Source organism: Vanellus vanellus, assembly GCF_965231255.1.
Source record: "Vanellus vanellus genome assembly, chromosome: 1".
NCBI lineage: Eukaryota > Metazoa > Chordata > Aves > Charadriiformes > Charadriidae > Vanellus > Vanellus vanellus.
The window spans coordinates 27,501,470-27,525,143 of record NC_138905.1 but is presented as its reverse complement, the minus strand read 5'-3'; the positions used below and the strand labels follow the sequence as shown (position 1 = coordinate 27,525,143).

The 23,674-nt window shown below is 45.0% G+C and overlaps 1 protein-coding gene across 1 annotated transcript in view; it reads right to left on the bottom strand.

Moving 5' to 3' along the window:
* ANKRD26 (ankyrin repeat domain containing 26) overlaps window positions 1–5,925 on the bottom strand; it is a 62,495-nt gene extending 56,570 nt beyond the window's left edge. The window contains exons 1-5 of the mRNA XM_082498613.1: window positions 5,686–5,925; window positions 1,590–1,704; window positions 1,153–1,326; window positions 935–1,041; window positions 228–365 (exon numbers count right to left, since the gene is read on the bottom strand). Coding sequence (XP_082354739.1) covers window positions 228–365; window positions 935–1,041; window positions 1,153–1,326; window positions 1,590–1,704; window positions 5,686–5,888 — 737 coding nt within the window. The 5' untranslated portion in view covers window positions 5,889–5,925. The remainder of the gene's footprint in view (window positions 1–227; window positions 366–934; window positions 1,042–1,152; window positions 1,327–1,589; window positions 1,705–5,685) is intronic.
* Window positions 5,926–23,674: the final 17,749 nt, after the last annotated feature.

Here is a 23,674-nt window from a genome sequence, read left to right as displayed (position 1 = left end):
GAACTTAGCAACAAAACTTGAAATCTCACAGAGAATTCTGGGTGTAAATTTTCTTCAATTTCCAAATTAATACTAGACACAGGAATGATACATATTAGAAGACATAGATGAGCACAGCTTCAAGATAGGTCTCAACACACCATTAAACCTCGGTACTGTTACCAAAAAGGTTCAAAAGCCACGCTGATAACTAACAACTTATTCTAACAATAAATTTAAAAATTCACCTAGAATATCCATGAATAACAGCATAATCCTCAGCTGTCCATCCATTAGTGTCTTTATGGGAAACATCAGCACCATATCGAAGAAGAACTTTTATCAAATTAAGTTCCCCACCAGAGGCAGCAGTCATAAGTGGGGTTCTGAAATATACAAAATATGATATGAAATAGATTATTTTATACAGACACCATAATTATTTTTATTCCTATTTGCTCTCAAAAAAAAGTACTTTCTCCTATTACTTTAAAATGAATGAAAGACAAAGCAGTTTTCATTAAGAGCAACAATAAAATGGGAGAGAGAATCAAAACAATTAAATGTTCAATCTTCAGACAAAGCTTCCACATAGACAACACTTACATACGAACTATGCTGCTATGTCGGAGAGGGTTTTTAGAATTGAGGCAATGCTGCTGAGCTAATGGCATGTTTCCTGCCAGAAGGGCCACCACAGACAATGCCTTCTTGCAATCCTTAATGTGAAAAGCATCCACTGAGGTATGACAGCAGTCAAGTGCAGACCTGCTTTCACAAGTCACACAGAAATAGCTCCTTCTGTGTGGCTCCCTGTTTTGTTTGGTTTTTTTTGGTTGGTTTGGGTTTTTTTTTGATTTTTTTTTTTTTTCCCAAAGCTCATTCCCATGCCTCTCATCAATCTAATGTAAATAATACTGGAAACACCCATGCAGAGTTTTGACAAACCCCTCACCTTTCACACTGATCTCGAGCATGCACATCAGCTCCTTTTTTAAGGAGAAACTCTACCATCTCTTCATGACGTTCAGAGACAGCAAGAATAAGCGGGGTATATCCCTCCTGAAAGGACAGGTAATTAAATCAAATTAAAAAGCAAAGTCAAAAAACCCTTCAAGAGAAATATCAATGCAACTTTTTGAAAGAACTTCCTTAACAAATATAAAAATTTACCTTATTCTGGGCATCAATATTGGCATTATGCTCAAGTAACAGCCCTGCTACAGATGTATTAGGAGATATGACAGCAAGGTGAAGGGCATTGTTGCCATCGGCATCTGCCAGATTTGGGTCAGCACCATGTTCTAGCAGAATAGCCACACATTTTTCTTGCTGGCACTGTACTGCCTGGGAACAACACACAAGGAAGGAAAAACTTCCAGCATTTATATTTCACTCTTCTACAATTCCCCCAGCTTCCCAAAGCTAAAAAATAAGAGCACCTTCAAAGATTAGCTAACGTATTCCTATTCCATGCTAATTACAATATGCATGTTTCTGCACAGGTCTATGATATGTATCTTGCAGGATTCTTGACATTTAGTGCATAACCAATAAGCCCCACTTGCAAGAACATAACATATTCCACATACATAATATATTCCACATACCTTCATCAGTGGTGATCTGTTATCATTGTCAAAAAGATTTAGCTTACACTTGTTTTCTACTAGAAATGTAACGACATCCACATGACCATTTGCACAAGCGAGATGCAGAGGTGTCCTAAAAATTAAATATATTAAATTAGCACAGACAGGCAACTAAAGAAAATGTTTCAGGCTGAAATAAATGGATATGGCCACAAGTTTCACTTTGCAAAAAGCAAGTTTAAGAAAAAAATTCTCATTCCGTTACCAGCACACCAGTTGCACACCAAATGCAGTTGCACACCAAATGCTTGAGGCTGGCTAGCAAAAACTCTCCACAGAATCCGCTTAGTAAGGTGACATTTCCTTCACTGTAGAACTGAACCTGCACAGATTGCTATGCCAGGCATTGATCACTGCCTCCAGAAGGGCAACACACGTGCCACAGCAACTGAGTCCAAAGTTTGGGAATCTGAAGACTACGGTGAGTAAACCTCTAAGTTCTTCTATGATCATTCACATGCCAGAAGTATATCAGAGATGGGCTTTATCACAAGAATATTAGTGTTTCCCTGCACTTTGAGAATTTCTGCTTTTTCTCTATCTTGTTTACTACTGCAGCAAGAACACACAAGAACACACTTGCACCAAATTGCCTCTGACAACACGTAGCAAACTAGAGAGCAGAACACTGTAATCCTGACTACAGGAAAGTAATATTTGACCTTCCCGACATGTGTAACTATCATAGTCATAAAAAGTCTACTACAGAGAAAGTCCTCTTCAAGGATGGAATACTGTGTTTCCACAACACATGACCAGCATAAGAAAATGAAACATTTTTCTTCAAATTAAAGCCTTGACAGAAAGAAAAGGGCTCCTTCTAATCACATAATATCTTAGGTCTGATATCAATTAACCAGCTTACTTGTACTCAAAGACAGTCACCCAGAAAGTCCTTGCAAGTGTTTCTCCCTAAATCACAAAGCAGGACAAGACTTGCTCTGTGCAGAAGGCGAAGTGCTTGCTGCTCTGCAGGATGCTAGTCCCAACAGAGCGGAAGACAAGCTACAAAACAGCTGGGACCTTCCTCCCTTGAAGGCAAGTCAATAAAAATCCTGCAGTTCCTCAAGAACTGAGGGGGATGCCAGCACTAGTTTTGAATTGCATCACTGTGGTAGGTCCTTCTTTGTATTTAGGAAAGCTCAACTAACCTTGCAATTGTTTTGGTACCTTGCTGACAGACAGAAGCACAACCATTCACTGGCTAGGTGGGAACAGAAAGGGAGAGGTACACAAATGTGATACAGAAACACAGCCACTCATAATGCAGATAATTCTTGTTACAGGGCAGCTGATGAGCTTCCTCCATGGCAACAAGGATGAGGACAAGAAAAACACATGAAACTTCAAAGAACTTGTAGTGTCTTGCTACAGACAGAGAACACACTGAAGCATCAACAGAAGAGTACCTCAAGAGCAACTACTATCACGTTTTGAGAAGAAATGACTGACTGAGATTATCTGAAAGCTAACCAGAACTGGTTATGACGGAGTCCACAATCATCTAAAAGCTGCTACTACCAAGCACTCAGAAACATGACAAACCTGAAAAAGTCACTATCAGCTTTGCAAATGGAAAAGCCTTCAGAAAACCTGCATGCTCATTGCTGCCCTCCTCAACCAAGCCCCAGTCTGCCAACAGGAAAGGAGATGGTTCTGCTTGGAGCCTGCTGAGCTCCACAAAAGATCCATTTCAGGGAACAAGCTCACAGAGAACATCGGAGCATTCACAGTTGCCTGTATGTGCAACAGGCCTCCAGCAACACCAAAGCTGTTCTGCCACCTAGCCCTGGGGACCCTGCCCAGACTCTGCTTCTCCTGCTGCTGCAATCCTATGCTGATCACCTACAAGGTAGAAAATAACTGGTGATGCCTGAGCAGCTGCAAATCAATCCCACTGGAAGACCACAGGGAAACAGCAGCTTGGTGGCACACACTTCCAATAGCACTTGAGCTGACGACCCAGCAGTTACAAGCTAAGTGATGAAAACCTCTAGAGTTCACTCTGACAGACAGCTGACAAGGTGAATCTCTCTTAGCGATTAGCTTTGACCCAGGATTCATGACTAATCGGCATCGTGCCTTACAGTGCTTCCAACTCTGTGCTAAGTGTTGCCCTTCTCCTTAAGCAAGGCTGAAAGCTTTGCTAGACCACCTCTGAAAAGCTGCCTGCTCCTAACTGAAGCTGTCACAAGTGCATTTTTTTGGAGGTCCTGTTAGCTACAGGACCCACTTTATGGAAGGAGCCTGTAGGTGTGATACTTGCCATGTGCAAGGTTTTGCTTTTGGAAATCCCGAGGAGCAGAACTGAGGTATTCATATGAACAACATAGATATTTTAGCAATTACTACCTACATTTCCTATTCTTTACAGCTATTTCCAACGATGCTAACTCTTCCAGTCCCTGGAGGACACAATGAAGCTCTGAAACACAATTGCATCTGGTGGACAGTGACGACACATATCACATCCCCAAGCACTAAGAGGGTATAGGTGGCCTGCAACCCTCACAGCTGGTGTAGTGTACAGTGGCTGCAGCAAGCAGGCAGGCTCTGTCCACCAAATCCCTCACAGGTAAGCTTTTCAGCAGCTTTTCAGCACTGGGCATTGTCATGCCAAAACCATCACAGTGCTCTATTGTACATATACTGCCTTGTCTCTTGGTTGTTTGTTTTTTTTTTTTGTTTTTTTTTTTTTTTTTACATTGTGTTATTATTATTTGCTCACTGATTTACACTGATAATAGCATGACACACAGAAGGAAACCTTTTCAGAGAAAACAAAGCTTTCTAGACAAGATGAACTTCAAATGCAAAAATGGCCAAATTTCATACAAGGGTCTGCTAAGACCTGATGACTAACTGAATCAGCCACTGTGAAAGAGAAGATAGAAGAAAAAAAGAGAAGCATTCAGCAGCTATTTCCATAAATGTCATTGGCACCTTGACTCAGGCAGCTGGAGTAAGCACAAAACACACTCAGTCCATTTTAGACTGCATCCCCCTTCTCCAGCTGCATAAAAAATACTAACCGGCAACACAACCCACATTACTACAGCACATGCTTACTGTGCTCTTCCTTGCTTCTCCTACAAATCTAGGTGGTTTTAGGTGTTTTCAGGGCAGTAAGCTAGGTGGCTGGCAAAAGTCCAGTCTTCAGGATAGACAGCCTAGGAAGCTGAGCTACTCTGGTAAAACCAGCATCTCTTCAGAATATCATATGAGATCCCAAAACTTCAACTGATTCCCTTATGCTTACAATGGATCACTAGGAGCTATGCTGCAGCCCAGGACTTCCCCTTAAGACGTAATTGCCAACCACTTGCTGTGCTTGACTAAAAAACCCACACAATAACACCTGCCAGAAAAAGCAGCTTCTCCTGCAAGTCACTGCCCAGATCATCCAATCCAAGGTACTGATTAGTTGTACCAAAGCCCCAAAGCAAACAACTAAGTAACTGCCCCCTAAAATCAGACCGTTGCTTTGGCTGCCACATCACAGTCACAAAAGGCACAACTGTGCACACAGTATCAACAAACAACACGTTCATTCCGCGCTGGAACTCTTTTCTAACCGCAGCTCAGAGAACCTCTCCGTAAGTTACTCCCAGCTGAGGCAGTGCAGCCTTCTCAGTTGGACTACTGAACCCCCGGGCTGAGCCCTCAGAGATGCAGAGAGCCGCATGCGACCGCACTTGGGCTTCGAAGCGCGGCCGGAGAACGGCCGTGCGGCCCCTCCCGCAGCCCACCCGTGCCAGGCTGCTGCCAGCTCCCCTCCACTCCCGCGCCCCCAGGACGACTTCGGGAATGAGGGCACTGAGGAGGCCGGGACAAAGCAGAGGAAGGCGACAGTAGCACACTGGGCCCAATTCAAGGGTTTCGGGCAGCACAAGCCTGATTCCCCCACCCAGCCGAGGGCTGAGCTGGGCTGCGGAGCCAGCTCCTCCTTGCCCCCGGCACCGCCGAGCTGCCGAGGGATGCAGCTGCACCCGGGGCCCTGGCGCTGCCGGGACGCCTCCCCGCCGCCTCAGCGCCGTTCTCCCTCCCCTCTTACCGCTCCGCCTTGTCCCGCCCGTCGATGCCGTACTTCTTCAGCCCCTGCCGCACCTGGGCCAGGTCGCCGCTAGCGGCCGCCCGGTGCAGCTTGCTCAGGTCTTTCTGCCGGAGCTCGTAGGCACCGGCGGGGCAGGGCAGGGAGGCGCTGCCGGACGGCGGCTGCTCCTTCCTCTTCCTCCCGAACCCGAAGATCCTCTTCATCCCGCGGCGGGGACGCGGGACCTGTCCCGCCTTAGGGAAGCGACGGCGGGAGGTACCCGTTGGGCTGTGCCAGGCCACGGGCAGGGGAGCGGAGCCCCCAGCAGCGGCCTCGGCCCGGTACGGCTGCTACGGAGCGAACCGATCCTCGGGGTCCCAGTTAGCCCCCCCCCCCCCAGGTGACTGTAGCAGCCCCCGGGGCCACCGCCGCCCACACGACGGCGAACCCCGCGCAGGCGCGGCCGGGCCGGGCCGGGCCGGGCGGGGGAAGGCCGGGAGCACGGGCGGGTCTGCGCATGCGCGGGCTGGGGCGGGGCGCTCAAACAGTAAGCGGGATGGCGGCATACATGTCTTTAAAGTTAATTCCTGGTCTGCCTGTGTGGGTTGTTTGTCGGGGGTGTCAAGCGGTGAGTGATGTTGCTTTCTTCCCCCTCAGGCAGCGACGACGACGACGACGACGACGACGACGACGGGTGCGGGGAAGGAGGCGCCTGGATGCGGCCCTGCCGAGCGCGGCGGGGGCAGCGACGGGCCTGTGGTTCTCTGGCGGGTTCCTGGGGGGAGGTTGTGCACCTCACAGAGCACTCGGAGGCCGCTGGTGGGGGTGTCGATGGGCCTGGCAGCAGCAGTTCGCCGCTGGTCCCCGGCGGGGTCTGTGCTGTCAGCCCACCGGGGCAGCTCGGCCTAGTGGGCTTTAGAAGCAAATTGTGCAAACTGAGAAAGTGCGTTTAGTGCAGAACAAGAAAATCTCACCAAGGAGTTACAGACAAAATAGTTCTGCAATGGAATTCGTGTCCTGGTTTAGATTGCAGTGCTGCTTGAGTGCTGTGATCAGGCTTGGGTGAATGGATGCCAAAGGAACAAACAGCAAGGATTAATATAGTAGGAAATGTGATGGAGGGGGACTTCAGACATCATCTAGTTACGTGCCTTACCCATGACAGAATCAGAAAGTTTCTTTCCAGTAAATGTGGCTGAGTTGGCACCGCCACAAAAGTGTGCGTACAAACATGCACGCACACTGTATGAAAACGTGGTACTGAAATCAAAAGATGGGTCATGCTTTTGGTATAGATACGTTGAGAATCATTCTCAATGTTGTACTCCAACAATGATTCTGCTAGGTAGTTACGAGTGGTGAAGCCAAGATACTATATGATTTTGGGGTAACGTCATAATACAGTATGGCACCAGACAAGCTACTATGGAGAAAATGATCTAGTGTCAAATTCTTACCTTTTAGAGCATTAAGTAGGACTTGCTACAGTAGCATGGGAAAAATCTCAAAACCAAAAAGCTGGGGAATGGACCAGGCTGCTTTCTGAGCAGCCTTTTTTTCAGTAGGATGCAGGAACTGAGTTCCCCTAGGCTCTCCAGGAAAACCTCATCTTAAAATTTCCTCACAGAAATAGGTAAGTAGGCTCAGGAGCTCGCAAAAAGGGAAGTTCATGACCAGCTTACTGAGGCAGAGGCTTACAGGCCTCTCTGAAGGGCTTCAATCCTATTGCTTTGTTGCTGGACTGTGGCTTCCAATCTGGCATTTTCAATTTCAAGGCTTAGAAGAAATGCAGGTCTTATTATGGAAATCCACCAGAGCACCAATTCTGTAACAACAGTGTGAAATAACATAATCTAAAATAAAAGCATCCTTCAAAATCATGTATTAACTTGCTGTGATGCAACAAGGCTACCCTGTTGTTTTCACACAATCCCAGAAAGTGACAAACTCCTTGCTTCACTGTGTTATTGTCTTACCATTGCACGTCGTCTTCCAGTCATTTTATAGTAGTATTAGTCCCAGAAGATGCCAACAGGAGGTCCTGCAGTTTCTGGGAAGAGGTTATTACTTCTCTTTCCTTATTATCCAAGGCAGTCTTCAAGTCACGAACACAATGCTCAGACTGAAGGTGCTGTTCTTCCGACTCCCGCAGCTGTAAAATCACAGTAAGAATCCACAGTAGTCCGGTGAGCTTTTATATAGAGGAATCAACTGCTGCTGAAGAATTCAAGTTACTGCATATATCTGCACATACCCTCTGCTCAAAGAACTGTAATCACTTTAAGTACATTCAAACCTTCACTTCTACTAGCAAATGAACACAAACTGTATTAGTTCATCATTTATACTGGCCTCTCCCATCCCTGCATTGATTTCCTATAGCATGGTTCTAAGCACCAATACTGCCCCTCCTACCCTTTCGAGTGGCTCATGACACACTTTGTACCCACTTGTTTGCTCCTCCGCTGAAAATATTAATTAAAAAGTTCATTATTCTCCACAAATGAATTCCCAACTCCCTCATAAGGACATTGAAGACGATTTCTATTTCAGAAGTCCAGGACCCCTATACCTCAGTTTTCGTAAGATGACTGCAAAAGGTAGTCCCCACCTCAGAAAGCAGCTTACAATTCACTTGCAAGAAAGCTGCTTAAGTTTGGCAAATTACAGCAGAGCCAAAGAAGGCAAGAAAAAAGATGCTGCTTTGCATATACAGTGCAATCACCCCACCTAAAAACAAGCTCTGCTTCTTGCTTAGTTCAATCCACGTGGTTCTGACACCTGTACTATTAAAAAAAGCCCAAAACCCAAAGCCTGACAACTCAAAGTTCCTTCAGCCATGAAGAAGGTTCACACTTACACATTGTGCAGCTAAACAAAGACAACCTCATCACATATTTAACAGCTACAAATAAGAACATGTGTTGTATACAAATAGAAGAATATAAAGAAAGACTATGATATCCTGAACAGGGAAATAGTGTCTCAGAGCAGAAGTGAGTTTTGAGAGAGAACAAACTGCTCTGTTTGTACCTAGCCACCAGAATGTTGCTCCTAACGCACAGCCTTACCCCTCCAGCTTGTGAGGAGCTCCACAAAGGGCCCACTGCTTTTATCACCAGGGGAGGGGAGGAAGAAGGGAGGAGAAAGGACATTGCTTCAATACTACCCCAGAGCCTGAACAAGAGGTTCTGCTGTTGGGTTGAGGAGCAAGATTGTCTCTTACTTGCAACAGAAACCAGTTGGCTTTTTGATGATTCAAGTAATATTATCTTGCACTCTGGAAGAGGGAGAGGAGGCAACCTGGCTGAAGGTTTCACTGGCTTCATGAATTATGACCGGGGATCATTGTTAACTTCCTTAGATCTCTCTCCTACTGGCTGTCAGAATACTCTTTTGACCTTTTTCACGATGTACAGGAAGAGACAGCCACTCACAGGTTTATTCCTGTAGTGACAGGCTTTCCATACCTCAGCTTCAACCCTGTCCAATTCCTATTGCAAGTGCAGCTTGTCTTCCTCCAGGTCACTGTGGCAGCACATAGTAACTTTCAGTGAAGCTTCTGACATAGATTGCTTTTCAAGAGCATCAGCAAGCTTCTGCTGCAGCTGGAGGTGTTTACAAAAAGGGTAGACGTGGTACTTGGGGACATGGTTTAGAAGTGCTTTTGTCAGGTTAGATTAATGGTTGGACTTCATGATCTTAAAGGTCCCTTCCAACCTCAACAATTCTATGATTCTGTGATTCTACGATTCTACAGGCCACGATGATTTTCCTCATCGTCTCTTCCACAGCTAAAGATCCTACCTCCTCTGTCCTGAGCAAGTACAGCCCATGTGAAGTCAGCAGTCCTCACAGGGCAAGGAGCTGCCTTGTCTGCTGTACCACCTGCAAAAGATTATTCTGTGTTTTCACCATCCACATTTTCTGCCAGTAACTTACTAAGGATATACATGGAAAGAGAGGAAATAGAGTTGGTAGAAACAACCACATCTTTGCATGCACACTTGACCAGGACAACAACAGCCATTCCTTACCCAGCCTCTCCATTTTTGTTGCCAGCTGAGAAACAGTAACACAGCCCCCCACACACATACACTTTACTCTTGCACTACTATTACATGATGAAATATTTGCTACAGGCATGTTCATTCTCTTGATGCGTATTTGTATCTGTGAAGCAGATGCTGGCTACAATCTAAACTGATTGTAGCCCTGCTGGCTACAATCTAAACTGATAAACAACCTCTCCATAGGGAGCACTACAAAAATTAACAAGCTCTGTTTCTTATTCACATCTAACTGCAAGGGTGCTATGTCCACAGGATGCTAGATTAATGCTGCAACTATCCAAGTCAAGCCAGCCTATGGTCTCATCAAACGCAGTCCTGACTTGGAAGGACTTCAGAAATCTTTGGCTTGAGAGTTTATACAGCTCTGGAGTGTGATCAAGAGGCCAAAAAAGACTGGGTTGCACTCTGAGCACTGCGTGTGTTAACTAAATTGAACAGGCATTCTCTTCTAACACCCCTGGGAGACAGTAAATTGAGATTCCTGAGAGAGACCTCTTTCAGGTTTGCTTTTTAACTGAAGCTTACACTCCCTTAACCCCGCCACAACAAAAAAGTACTCACTCAGACCCAGGCTTCTTTCAAAAACAGTGTATTAGCGCAGGATTTTTTCTATGCCAGCACACTGGAGTGAGGAATGAAGATCTTTTTTTATTAGAGTAATGGCCATCAAACATGCTTCATTCATGAAGCTGTTTAGATGCTGGAGTTTACCTTTCTCTCTGGCTTCCTATAGATACAGGCTAACAGAATGGGGCAGGGGGAGAAGAAATAAAGTTGGCGTTCATGACAAGTGGTTTTGGGCAGATGTTTATGAGCAAGACAAGGCATGCTCCTAGGGATAATGTAGTGCTTTCAGGTGGCTACCACCATGAGGAAAAAGGGCTATTTTCTGCAGCCTAGCTTTTAAGTATACATAACCGCCTTCAAGAAGGAATGCCCATGGGTGCAAAGCTATGCACCAGTAGAGGAAAGCTGTTTAAGGGTTTAACTAAAGGGTTATCAAGCAGATCCCCACTGAAACAAAAGGCAAGTAGTTACCGGGTAGTAGGGTTGCATAGAGGTTAGCAACACATGCAGGAATTCTAAGAGACTGTTGTGGGTAGAAGTTCTCCTTAATTTCCCCATCCACTCCCTGCATGGGAAGAAGATGTATCAGAAGGCATCACTGAGCCCAGCTTCAACAAAGGTCTCAACATATTGATAAACCTTGATGCCATTACCAAAAAGGTTCATAAATCAGTGCAGACACTCTGACAACTCAGCCTCTCAAATGACAATGTAAACCATCTACTCAACATGTCCAGACGTGAGCATAATCCACAGCCATGAAGCCAGAGTTATTTTAGTAAGAATATCTGGCACCATGCCAAAGAAGCTGGATTGCATTCATATCCCCTGCAAATGTGGCAACTGTAAGAGCAGTCCTAAAGCATCTAAAAGGTGGTATGAAACATATCTGCTTCTGCAGGCATGGCATTGTCATCATTTTGATTCCTGCTCACACCCAAACCAATTCTTTGCCCCTTTCCTACAAACGCAGTGAAAGCAAAGCCAAATACACAGAAGCATTAGAGAATTCAGGTTGGAAGGGACCTCAGGTGGTCTCTAGGTCAACCGCCTCCCCAGAGCAGACTCAGCTATGAGGTCAGACCACACTGCTCAGGGCTTCTTCCACTCTGCTCTTCAAAGCCTCCACAGATGGAGCCTGCACAAACTCTTGGGGCAAGATGTTCAACTGCTTAATTGTCCCCCCACTGAGAAGTTTTCTCCTTATATGCATTTGGAACCCCTTGTATTTCAATTTATATCCCTTGTGCCTCAGACAATGTTGCTTCTTTTCATGGTTTAACTCCAGCTGGCAATTAAGCACCATGCAGCCACTCGCTCACTCTCCCCTGGTGGGATGAGGGAGAGAATCAGAAGAGTAAAAATAAGGAAACTCATGGGTTGAGATAAAGACAGTTTAATAGGTAGAGCAAAAGCCACACATGCAAGCAAAGCAAAACAAGGAATTAATTCACTCTTTCCCATCAGCAGGCAGGTGTTCAGCCATCTCCAGGAAAGCAGGGCTCCATCACACATAACGGTTACTTGGGAAGCCAAATGTCATCACTCCAAACGTGCCCCCTTCCTTCTTCTTTCCCCAGCTTTATATACTGAACAATATGTCATATGGCATGGAATGTCCCTTTGGTCAGTTGGGGTCAGCTGTCCCAGCTGTGTCTCCTCCCAACTCCCAGCCTACTCATTGGTGAGGCAGTGCGAGAAGTAGAAAAGGCCTTCATTGCTTAGCAACAACCAAAACCACCAGTGCGCTATCACTCCATTCTCATCCCAAATCCAAAACATAGCACTATACTAGCTGCTAGTAATAAAGTAATAAAGCCAACTCTATCCCAGCTGAAACCATGACACCTCTCTCTCTCCCAAAGCTTCCATTGACAACACTTGTGTGCCAGCTATGCTTCCACTTAAAAAAACCTCTCATGCAGAGCAGAAGTGCTGCTGAGCTAATGGCAAGGTTCCTGATGAGTCTGTGTTGGTGTATGGGTCTGTATCTGGGACTGGGTCTGGGTCTGTCTTGGCAGCCAAGGTGTCCATCGGTGGCCCACACCCCCATACCGCTTCTCCCTGTCTCATCTGTTAATGCCAACTGTCTTCAGCCACCAGCACCACTGCCTCAGCCAGGCCAGGTCACTGTGTGCAGCCATGTGGTGCAGCCTGCCCAGGTCCTTCTCCTGGAGCTTGTAGGCACTGGTGGCTGTGGTGGCAGTGCAGGGCTGCCCTGAAGTGCTGCCGGAGGGCGACTGCTGCCACTTCTTGCTGAGGAGCTCCATGACCCTCTGCATGCTGTGGTGCATGCTGCGGCGCAGGGCATGGCCCCACTGAGAGCGACCAGCAGCAAGAAGCACCCGGTGCACTCTGTCAGGCCCTGGGAAAGGACGATGATGAGGAGAAGGCCAGGCACAAGGGAGATGAGCTAGCCCCGAGCAGTGGCCAAGGCGGGGGCAGAGCGGCACCCACACTCCCAGCCAGGGACTTGCAGCTGCTCCCACCACGGCAGTGACTGCACTGAGCACCCACTCCCTGCGCTGGCAGAGGGAGCGCCAGCTCTGCGCCTGTGCAGCAATGGCCCACTGATCGCTCCAAGCCTGCCATGCTGGAGCTGTAGGACGGACGATGGGCTTTCCTCCAACAAAAAGGTGGCCTGAACTTCCTGGCAAAAATCAAGGGCTCTGTCTCACTGTGCTGCTGGTGTCTGCTCCCCCCCTGCACAGAATCACAGAATGGTTAAGGTCACCTGGTTCAAGTCCTCTGCTTGAGTAGGGTCACCTAAAGCCAGTTATCCAGGCCTGTGTCCAGCCAGATTTTGACTATCTCCCAGCATGGAGACACCACAACCTCTCTGGGCAACCTGTGCCAGTGCTCTGTCACCCTCACTGTAAAAACATGTTTCCTGATGTTCAGAGCGAACCTCCAGTTCTTCAGTTAGTGCCCATTGCCTCTCATCCTGTCACTGCATACCACTGAAAAGATCCAAGCAGATCTTTGAAAAGGCCAAAGTCTGCTCTCCTGAAGTCCATGGTTGTGTGCTTGCTTTTCACTCTCCTCTGTACCCTCAGGATCCTGAAGATCACCATCTCATGGTCACTGCAGTCAAAGTTGCCTTTGATTTTCACATCCTCGACAAGCCCCTTGTTAGGTAGTAAGAGGTCTGGCAGAGCTCCTCTCCTTGTTGGCTGCTCTATCACTTGTGGGAGGAAGTTATCATCAATGCACTCCAGGAACCTCCTGGGTTGCTTGTGTCTTGTTGAGTTATCCCTCCAACAGATATCAGGGTGGTTGAAGTCTCCCATGAGGACCAGGGCCTGCGAATGTGAGGCTACTCCCATCTGCCTGTAGAGGGCCTGATTTGCTTGTTTTTCCTGCTCAGGTGGCCTATAGCAGACAGACATTACAATGTCACCTTTACCAGTCCTTCCTTTAATCCTAACACATAAACTCTCAGTTGGCTCCTCATCCATCCCCAGGCAGAGCTCCATGCGCTCCAGCTTCTCTCTCCCATTAAGGGCAGCTTGCCCTCCTCACCTGCTCATCCTGTCCTTCCTAAAGAACCTGCATCCCTCCATTGCAACACTCCCATTATGGGAGACATCCCACCATGTCTCTGTGATCCCAACAAGATCGTAGCCCTGCAACAGCACACGGATCTCTAACTCAACATGTTTATTCCCCCCAGACTGTGTGCATTAGCATATAGGCACTTCAGAGAGGCACCACAGCATGTTGAGTCCCTAGAGAGGGTTTAGGGGATTTCTCCATAACGGTGCCTTGCGGGCACTTCCTTGCTTACGTGCTAGTACTGGAGGTTTCCTTACCTAAGCCCCATTTTGTTGATTTTGTAGTCTCTTCCTGTCACATCACCCCATGCCCCTTGTGTAGTCCATTACACCGCACATGACTGCTGTTTACTCTCTCCCTCCCTCATCATTCTTCATTTAAACCCTTCCTTATAAGGTAAGCATTCTGTTGGTGAAAATAGCTTTGCCCTGCATAGTGAGGTGTATCTCATCTCTCTCGAGAAGATGCTGGTCTGTAAACAGGGTCCCACTGTTACAGAACCCAAAACACTTTCACCAACACCAATTCTGCAGCCAGTTATTGACTCGTCCTCACCAGCAGGATTGAGGAGAGCACGACCTGGGCCCTCATGCCCTTGACTACTGCTCCCAGAGCTCTGTAGTCACTTTTGATACTGTTCAGGTTTCCTCTGGCAGTATTCCTTCCTTGGGAACCTGGTGTATCTGCAGGAAATGAGGTCATGGGAGAAGAGCCGGGACAGCTCATTGTCTTCCCAGTGCTCTGTGCTGTGAGGGAGGAGAGCATCTCTCTTCTGTCTTGCCTTCCTGATCGTTCTTCTCTTATTAAAAATGTTTTGTTTAATCCAAACTATTCCCCATGAAGAAGGGAAGAAGACAATGTGGTGTTTTCACATGTTGCTTTCCATGTGTCCTTTAGTGTATGTGTCCAGAGTGGTTTGTCGAAGTTGTAATGCTTATGTATCTCCTTCTCATTTGAAGAGATGGGGGCTGGTTACGTGGACCTCGGTAGCTGGCTGCTGCTACTGCTGCCTGGCCAGACCTGGAACATGTCCAACCGTCTCTACTCCCAGGTATTCAAATACATAGTAGGATACAGAAGGCACCAAGGTATGAAAATGCATCAGCATGTAAAATTACATCATGCTGACCGAGTCTAACTGTAAGCAGACCAGTACAGCTATGAGCAGAGAAAATAGCTAGAGACTGGAACAGTTCCCTAACTGACAGTCGAGGGTTATGGTACAGCTGGTGTTTGTAAAGGGGTGCTGCAAGGGGCTGCCACCTCCAGCAGCTCCTGTGTCCTCCTCCTCAGCCACACAGTGAAAAGCTCAGGACTGAACTTTTGTGTTGGTACAGGGGTCAGCACAAGGAAGGTGCAATTTAGTCCTTGAGTGTTGTGGAGGACAAAAATGTATTAATCAGCAGCTAGATTCATATAAGCTGTCTTATAAGACATAAGAAGTATGAAAAGGGCATTTTGTTGTGAAGAAAGTTAGTAGGTGCAAAAAGAGGATGAAGATGCTCTGTCTGTAGCACTGTGCCAAATGAAACACAGCTTACCAGTAACATGGTCCTTTTTAGCACACCTGCTGGGATGTATAGCGCAAGTCCTCGCTGCCATGTAATTTATGAGCCTTGCAATCATTAAGCCTGCAAAGACAATTTGTGTTCACAGAGATGCAATGACAGTAGGAATCACTGCCCAGCCTGGTGTTCAAATGAAATGGTGCCATATAGATGGGGAAATAGGGTGGGAAATTTATTCCCCAGTATGTTTGGGAAAGAAATCTTGTAACACCGTCACTGTGGTAGTTAGTGTTTGGTGCCAATGTTTTCCCAGGTGACCTCCACAGTGCAGTCTGTTCCCAGGTCTAGGGTGAGTGAGGTGATTTTGTGTTAGTTATGTCTCTGTCCACAGTACGTGGTGTGTCCCATAATCACTCCACAAGGAGTCTTGTGGTGTAAATTCCTCCGAATAGCTAAGGATTTCCCCCTGCCCCCTTCTTTTGCGCTCTCCACAGAGCTTCATAGTCTCTTGCAGCCAGTCTCCCTTGCAGCCAGACTCCTCAAAGCTTCCCCATGTCCCCTGTGGGGGCTCCGGCTGCAGATTATTATTATTATTATTATTATTATTATTATTATTATTATTATTATTATTATTATTATTATTATTATTATTATTATTATTATTTATTTATTTTATTTGGCAGCTAGCTTTACAGCACAGCTCAGTGCAGAGGGAGGTGGTGTCCTGGTCTGAGGTAAAACAGAACAGATAATTAGGCAGTGTTGGGACCCAATGCAGCTGTTCCAAAGGCACAGTGCATGTTTGGACAAGGCTTTTTCCTACCTTGTTGCCTTCCTGCCTGTACTGCCCCAGGAAGGAATGAACCCCCCTGAGTGAAGAGACTAGTAGTCGTCCTCTGAAACGTGTTAGCTGCTTTCCGTGTGCGCTTTTTGCCATCTAGTGGCAGCAACATATTGGTGTACCGTTTGCCTCTGATAATTGCACTTTCTAGGCAGAGTCCAAAATTATCTGTGCTGTAGGACTCCTCCATCAAGCAGCAAGGTGCAACTATCCATCCACGCTACTAACTGTAATGCTGTGATCAAGGGCCAGGAGACTGGCTGTTTCCGGAATGGTCAGGCTGGGGAAGTATCCACTGCCAAGTAAACCCACAAGAATGCTCAAAATTGGTGCTTTTCTGAAGCTTAATGCAGTTTGGAGTTATTTAAGAAAATGCTCATTATGTGATCCTATGGATGCCTTGTTGCTGATTTAGGGGTGAATCCTGAAAGGTAACATTGTGGGACCTCTAAAATGAAAAGTTGTATTTTGATCAGAATGTTTGTTCCGCCGGCACAATTAGGTGTGCTGTATTTCTGAAATGCAGCAGTTGTGTTGGGGATGCAGGTAGATAAGCCAGCTCCAGGACACTGATGCCAAATTGCTTTAGAGGAATTTCTCTCACCGAATGAACTACAGTCCTGCAGATCTGTAGGGATTTCATGTGACCACCTTCCTGAGCTTCCACCCTTTTTTTAATCAGGCTATGTCTTGGAAATTGAAGTTGCCTTTATTGTTGGCTTGTTCTAGCTCCTGACGTGAGGCTATGAAAAGTGTCTTTTCACATCCAGAAATCAGAGGCCTACTTTTGTTCACCCACATCTGAAGGGTGCTGTGTTCCTACCAGTTTGCAAGTATGATAGGAATAATAGCCATCCATATTACTGCTGAGGTACTGAGAACTAAAGCAACCATTAACAATCTTCAGCGTGGTTGGCACGTGCCAAAAGGCCATAATAGTTATGTCCCAGGTGCTTTGGGATAGATGTTGCACACAGGAGTAGACATGACATAAAGTGTAGCTATTCATGGAGGGTTTCAGGCACTGATGTCTCGAAGAGTGACCTTGGAGTGGTCCTTTATCTAAACAGCTTTACTGGGGCAACCCTCAGGAGCAATCTTGCAGAATAACACTGAAATGGCCAGTACTCTCCGGTAGGTTATAATGTCTGAAGAGTACTGTGCAATGTGTACCTTTGGTAAGCAGGCTTTTTTGACAATGCATTTTTCATTGCTTCAAGACAGGCATTATTTCCCAAGATATAGAAACACTGTGCGGAATAGAGTCTAGTCAAAGGCAATATTGAAATTCTAGCTCAAAATAGCATTGCACTGTAGGTGGGGAACTAAGGTAGATTTACATTCCATGGTAGGATGGATTTCTTAGCATAATCAGATTATGTTGCCATAGCTATATTTGCTCCCATAAGCAAGTGAGCTTGTTTAGCAGTATCTTCACCCTGTTCACCAGGCTGTCATGAGGATAGATCCTTAATCCCACTTCATTTGATGTGTGTCTACAGAGCTGTTTGCCCACTGAGCTCTAGTGGCTCACCTTTCCCATGTGTGAAACCTGCTAATTTGCTTTCCCCTATGGAAACTTCACAGATGGCTACTGCACAATTGCTACACAGTTTCCAGATGTCTAGTTGATAGATGTCTATTTAGCAAACATCTGTGGTGATTTAGGGTGATCTTGCCTCCAGCTGCTTGCTATTGCCTTCCACTCAGAAGGAAAGAGGTTGCCTTTCACCTCTGTGGTACACGTAAGCTTTCCCTGATGGGCTTTCCCTTTCAAAATGATTGACTGGATTCTGCCTGAAGCAGTTGAGCAAGTACTCAGAAAAACAATCCACAGGCTCGAGGTAATAGCTTTAGATGGGGATATTTGCTGTTGTTTGCAAAATTGCTCTCTGCTTACTGTGGGACAGCGATTCTGACAGAGGGCCAGTAACCAACAGCTGGAAGTGGAAAAGCCCTTCACCACTCCAGTTGAATCCAGGAGGGGGTGAATAGTCATAGCCCAAATGCTGCATAGTATAGAGTTCATGTCTTTTCCATGCTGCTTCTTGGGACAAGCATTTTATTTCTGAAAATCTATTATTGCACGACAAGAACTTAAGCTGGATTTTAAGAAGGCTAGCAAAGAAAGAAAGAAAAAGAACACCAATAGGAAAGATATCTTGAATGGGTATTTTATTATCGAGATACTAAATTTTTCATAGTCAAAGACTTAATGTGTGAATGCATAGTGAGCCCAACAAACATAAATGATACCTATTTACCCACAGAAATAGTCCCAGTAAGTAAGCCAAATTGCCTGTTCTGCATCACCTGCCTTGTTTTATTGACTGCAGGACATGGTTACATAGTGTGCCAACCTGGGGGCAGAACCTTTTCCTTAGCATTGAGTGGTGTGATGTGATTAAGGAATGGTGTTCTTGCACCTCCACTTTGTGTTTGGAAGTTTTCCTGTCCCACTGAAGCGTTATTCTATTGTGTCAGAGCCTCTATGCTTATAATGTTTAGATTTTGCAGGTGTTTTTTTGCAATTCAGTGTCTTCTCCTGTCCAAGGAAATTGGTTTACAATACTCTTAAAATAATCTCCCCTTACAAATAATTTTCAAGCTGTTTAGTTTAAAATTATGAACTCACAGAATGCAAGTAAAAGACTCATTTAACCATTAAATATTGTTTTGGTTTAAGCCTCAGCCTTCATGTGTTGCCATTGACTGTGATAATAGTCCTTTAAGTATCTGAGAGAAACTGAGAAACTGTCACGTACCTGTAGGAGTGATATAAAGAAGTGGCAAATTCTTTTCTTGAAGTGAGGCTTTTTTATGAAAAATTAAAATGAGTAGCTAGAAATAGTAAAAATAACCTTTCTTCCGTGGCTGGTGCTCAGCTGGCTGTATTTGGTATTCTCAGAGCTAGACAGTTACTCTGTTTGATTGGTGTTTGGGCTTTTTGGTATTGAATAAGGTGCTGAATGCAGTTAGCTCTTTGTTACCACCTTTCCCCATCCTTTCAGTTATTATAGCCACTTAAAATAATTTAGGGTTTTTTCCCTATAAAAGTCTAACCCATAACTAGAGGAAAAATGGACATTTATAATTTAATCGGACTAGCAGTAATTATCAGAAGGACAACTATCTTTTTGGAAACTAAAGAGGTAAATAAGCAGTGAATACTGAAGTGTCTAATAAAAGTGCAACATTTCCCTAAATTGCAGGATTGCAATTGGCCATCACATTTTATCAATGTAATTAAAAGGCAGATAAGAAAAGAATCACCCATGCAGTATGCTAACTGTAAAGTCTATGTTAAATTTATTTTTCAGCATCAGGTTTTTAAAACACTGCTTACTGTATTTGCAGGTAACTCTAAATAATGTTATATTAATGAAAGACAGAAAATACAGGGTCTGAATTTTACAGAAGCTAATGGAAGCATTAATTTTGGTAATGAAAATATTAATTGTCTAAGAAAAATATTTTTTAAATGATGTGAAATAACTGGGTGCATTTCTTTGTTCCATCTCTGGGTACCACAGTTATGCCATGTATATACTTTTTTGTCTGGTTAGTTTCTGCTAACAAGATTTTTAAATGTGTGATCACAAATAAATAATTTTCTTCTTCGTTACAAAGACTGGAGCTTTCATTTCACATTGCTATACATTTGAAATTACAGTGTTCTGTTTTGTACACCTTGCATTTTTTGTGGCTTTCTTTATATAAATAATACATATGCACCATATGCACATATATAGTTGAGTAAGTATGTATGCAAAATACAATTGATAGGCTATTTAAAATGTGTAACTAGCTTTGGAATATTAACCTTGTTTGTTTGCAGAGGAACTGTGGTTGTAGACTACTTGGGAAAAATGCCCCCTCCTTTTTTGTTTATACAGAAAAGAAACAAAAAACCCAAACAAAAAACCAAATTCAGTGTTGTAGTAATGAGTTCAAATTCAGCAAGGATCAAATCCAGAAAAGAATAATTTTTCTCCTTGTTCCAAGTGGGGGGAAAGGAGGAGAAAAAGAAGGATTTTTTCTTATACAAAAGCCAGAGAGAGATAGTTGAAGTGCCTTGTTCACCACAGATAACAACCATCTTAGAGTCATATCCCATGTCAAAAGGCTCTCCTTCGCACCTAGCATCTACGTGTGCCAGAGAGTGGGTCAGCAGTGAATCCTGGTGCTGTTCCCAGGGATCAGAGGGCTATCGTCAGCATCTTCACCAGGCTGCTTGTGTTTGTTCCAAGGAAAGATGTTATGGATATGTTTGTTCTTTTTAAAAAAAAAAATAAAAACAAAACAATAATCTTTTCAGAGAAATGTAACACATTTTACTTTCCTACCTTCAGGCTAGATCCTACTTGATCTCAGTAATATGTCTCCAGGCTTGACCACAGGAAAAAGAAAAATGTCACGGTTATTGTCACTCTCCTCTAGGGACAGTTTGTCCGCTTCATCCAGCACTTTGTCTGCAAGAGGCTTTGCCTTAGTGGCGTCCCACCCTAGCAACAGGAATTCTAGCTAGGTAGCTGAATTCATCCAGTTACCACTGGAGATTTTTGTTTGTATATTGTGTGTTTTTCTGTTTTCAGAAGTTCCAGTGAGCTGCAGCTGTGGGTGAACCCACATGTCTACTGAAGAACCACTAGATTTCCATATTATTTAGTATCAGCTTAGTGCATCTTACTATCTCCTGGGTTTTCACTTGGCTGGCCACTTCTCCTTTCTCACAGAAGTACAATATGTAGGTCTCAGTGGAATATACAAGTTTAATGATTTCTTCCTAAGGCATTTTTTTGCACAGATACCCAGTGACTATGATCCACCACTGAACACTAGTTGTGCTACATCCGTCAAACAGTTCTGAAGTAATTGTGTATGGCTAGATAACTAGCTATACAGCAGATTGTTTAGGACTAATAACACTGGACTCCATCTTATAGTTTACATTATATGTTCAAGTTCAGATGTGGCAACATAAGTGACTTACCAGGTGCACTGGTCTAAAAAGAGCAGACAAAAAAAAAGATATCAAGAAAGAGAGACTGGAAGAGAGGAAATTAGATATGGAGGTACTCAAGAGAAAAATGTTTAAAAAAGACTAATAAATACAGTCTGTAAAATGTTAGTCATTTGGATCAGATTTAATTGTAAAGATGAGGAACAGTAAGTTTGTGTTTCCACCTTGGGCAGAAGTGCTCTGAATTTTAAGGGAACAACAGCCTAACTTCTTCAAGGTTGGCCACTTTTGAAGTAAAACCCCAGGTGCCTCAGACACAAAGCAATTGGGTGCAGGCTGAGTGTAGGCTTTGAAACTCAGTGAGTCGGAGCAAAGGGGAATTAAAATGCCCAGGCCAGTCAATAGCAGACTAAACCCAGTCATTATCCACAGAGGCAGCGGGGGGACCAGTGGGGTTACTCTGGCCCCCACAGTCTCTGGGATGTAGTAGGCAGGCCAGCTGTCCTGTTTTCTTTGGGATGGTTTGAGAAATGGAGCCCTTTTTCCCTTCCTTGGTTTACACGCAACCACACAAGCACATGTACCAAATCCTCCAAATCAGCACTCCCCTTGTCTCTTTCTCCAAGACTACCTTCCTCAGATCTGCAGATGGTACCTCTAATTGATAGACCCGAAGGAAAGCAATGTCCTTGGTCACGTGGTGATGCCTAAAATCTCTTGCCTGCTTGATCGCTCCTCCTGCTTCCCAAAAGCAGTGCCATCCGCAAAAAACGGCAAGGGTTCACTTCCCCCTTCACTTGAGCAGCTTGTCTCTCCTCCTCCAAAAACCCCTCAGTGCTGTCACTGCCTGTAAGATGTGTGACATCACTGAGCAAAACCCCACTGGCATCACAGCAGTCTGTATGACCTCTGATCTCTTCTGGCTTTTCTCTGGCTAAAAAGAGGGGTGGAAGAGTTACAAGAACTCCTATGTCAGCATTGGAAGAATGGAGCTATTGTTCATGTTGGTTTTATAATTATGAGGAAAAGATACAGCAGATCAGCCTGGGGCCTGGCACAGAACTGTCAGGGAAAGAGCATTGACTTTAATATGAAACAGTTACTGTAGAACACTTCCTGACGATTTCCACAGTTAGTTGGTCAAAATCTAAGGAAGATTTGGAACAAAGATACCCATGTCTTTTTTTTTTTTTTTTCATACAGAGGGAATTGTGTTATCTTGAGAGGATTATTTGTAACACAAGTTTGGAACCAGTTCCACACCTGCTTTAATAAATAATGTTAAAAGGTGCTTAGAGGCAGACAGCTGTTCTGGGAGCTGCATCACGCGTCACCTGTGATTATCTATAAAGCTCTGCAGCTGGTTGACTAGAAGGGCAAACTTGCATTTGCTCAAACTGTTTCACTGCAGCATTGCAACCGAATTTCCACGTACAAAATACTTTAATGGCTAAGGTTAAATCCTTCTAGAGTAAACTGTTGCCAGCGGGAGGCTGGGCTCTGTCACTGAGCTGGTTGTTTTCCCTGGACATGTGATAAGGGCTGAGATCTCATCACTGACCCTTTAGCTCAGCTTTTTGAACATCTCAGATAGTTAATTATAAGCTCTTTCTGCATCAGTAGATCTCATAATTTCCCATGCAGTGACCAATGATAAACTATAGAAAAGCTGTTTCACAAACCTGTACCTCCCAGCCAGAAAAAAGGGAGGATGGTCACAGCTGATCAATTGGAATGGCAGAAAGGTTAATTATTTTTGCCTGTTTGCTCAGTACCAGTCTTCTCAGGCCTCTGGAAGGAGAGGCTGTAGAAAAGTTAGTGACACAGAAAGTAATTTCCCTGGCGAATTCATTTATTTACAGTCCGTGCATATGCCCCGTCTAATAAAGAAGAGAGGGGGATGAGGCTCAAGTGCGCTAATTCATCTTTGCTGTGAAGTCCCACCATGTGTAGGAGCTCTTTTCTCAGGCTGGGGAGCACCACTGGGTGAGCTGGGACCCCAGGCAAGGTGCCACAGCTTTTGCTGACATGGTGCTGTCACCCAGCAGAGAAATCCCTGGCAGAAGGTGTAGGCTGAGCAGGGCTGGGGCCCCATTCCTGTCTAGAGTGGCACAGCTGTGTCTGCCCAGCTGCCCACAGCTCTGCATTTTACAGATACAGCTGTTTGGTTCCTGGGGTGAAGCTCTCCATGGCGCAGCACTAGGACATGGGAGAGAGAAGCTGTGGACAGTCCCTGTCCATCTGTGTAGATATCCTTCAGTTATCTTTCTGTTCAGCTTCCACGGGCACAACTTCCACTGTCAATTTCCCTTTTTTTGGTTGTAAATCAGCATAGGTTTATGACAGAGCTGCTAGACGAGCAGGTAGAGTCAGTGGTGCACTTCTACAGAGAGTTACACAGTGATTGCAGCAACTCAACACTTGTATTCAATTATCAGCTTTTGTCTTACTATTTTCATACGCACAGTCTCTATTTTGCCTCTTCACTGTCATGCCAGATTAG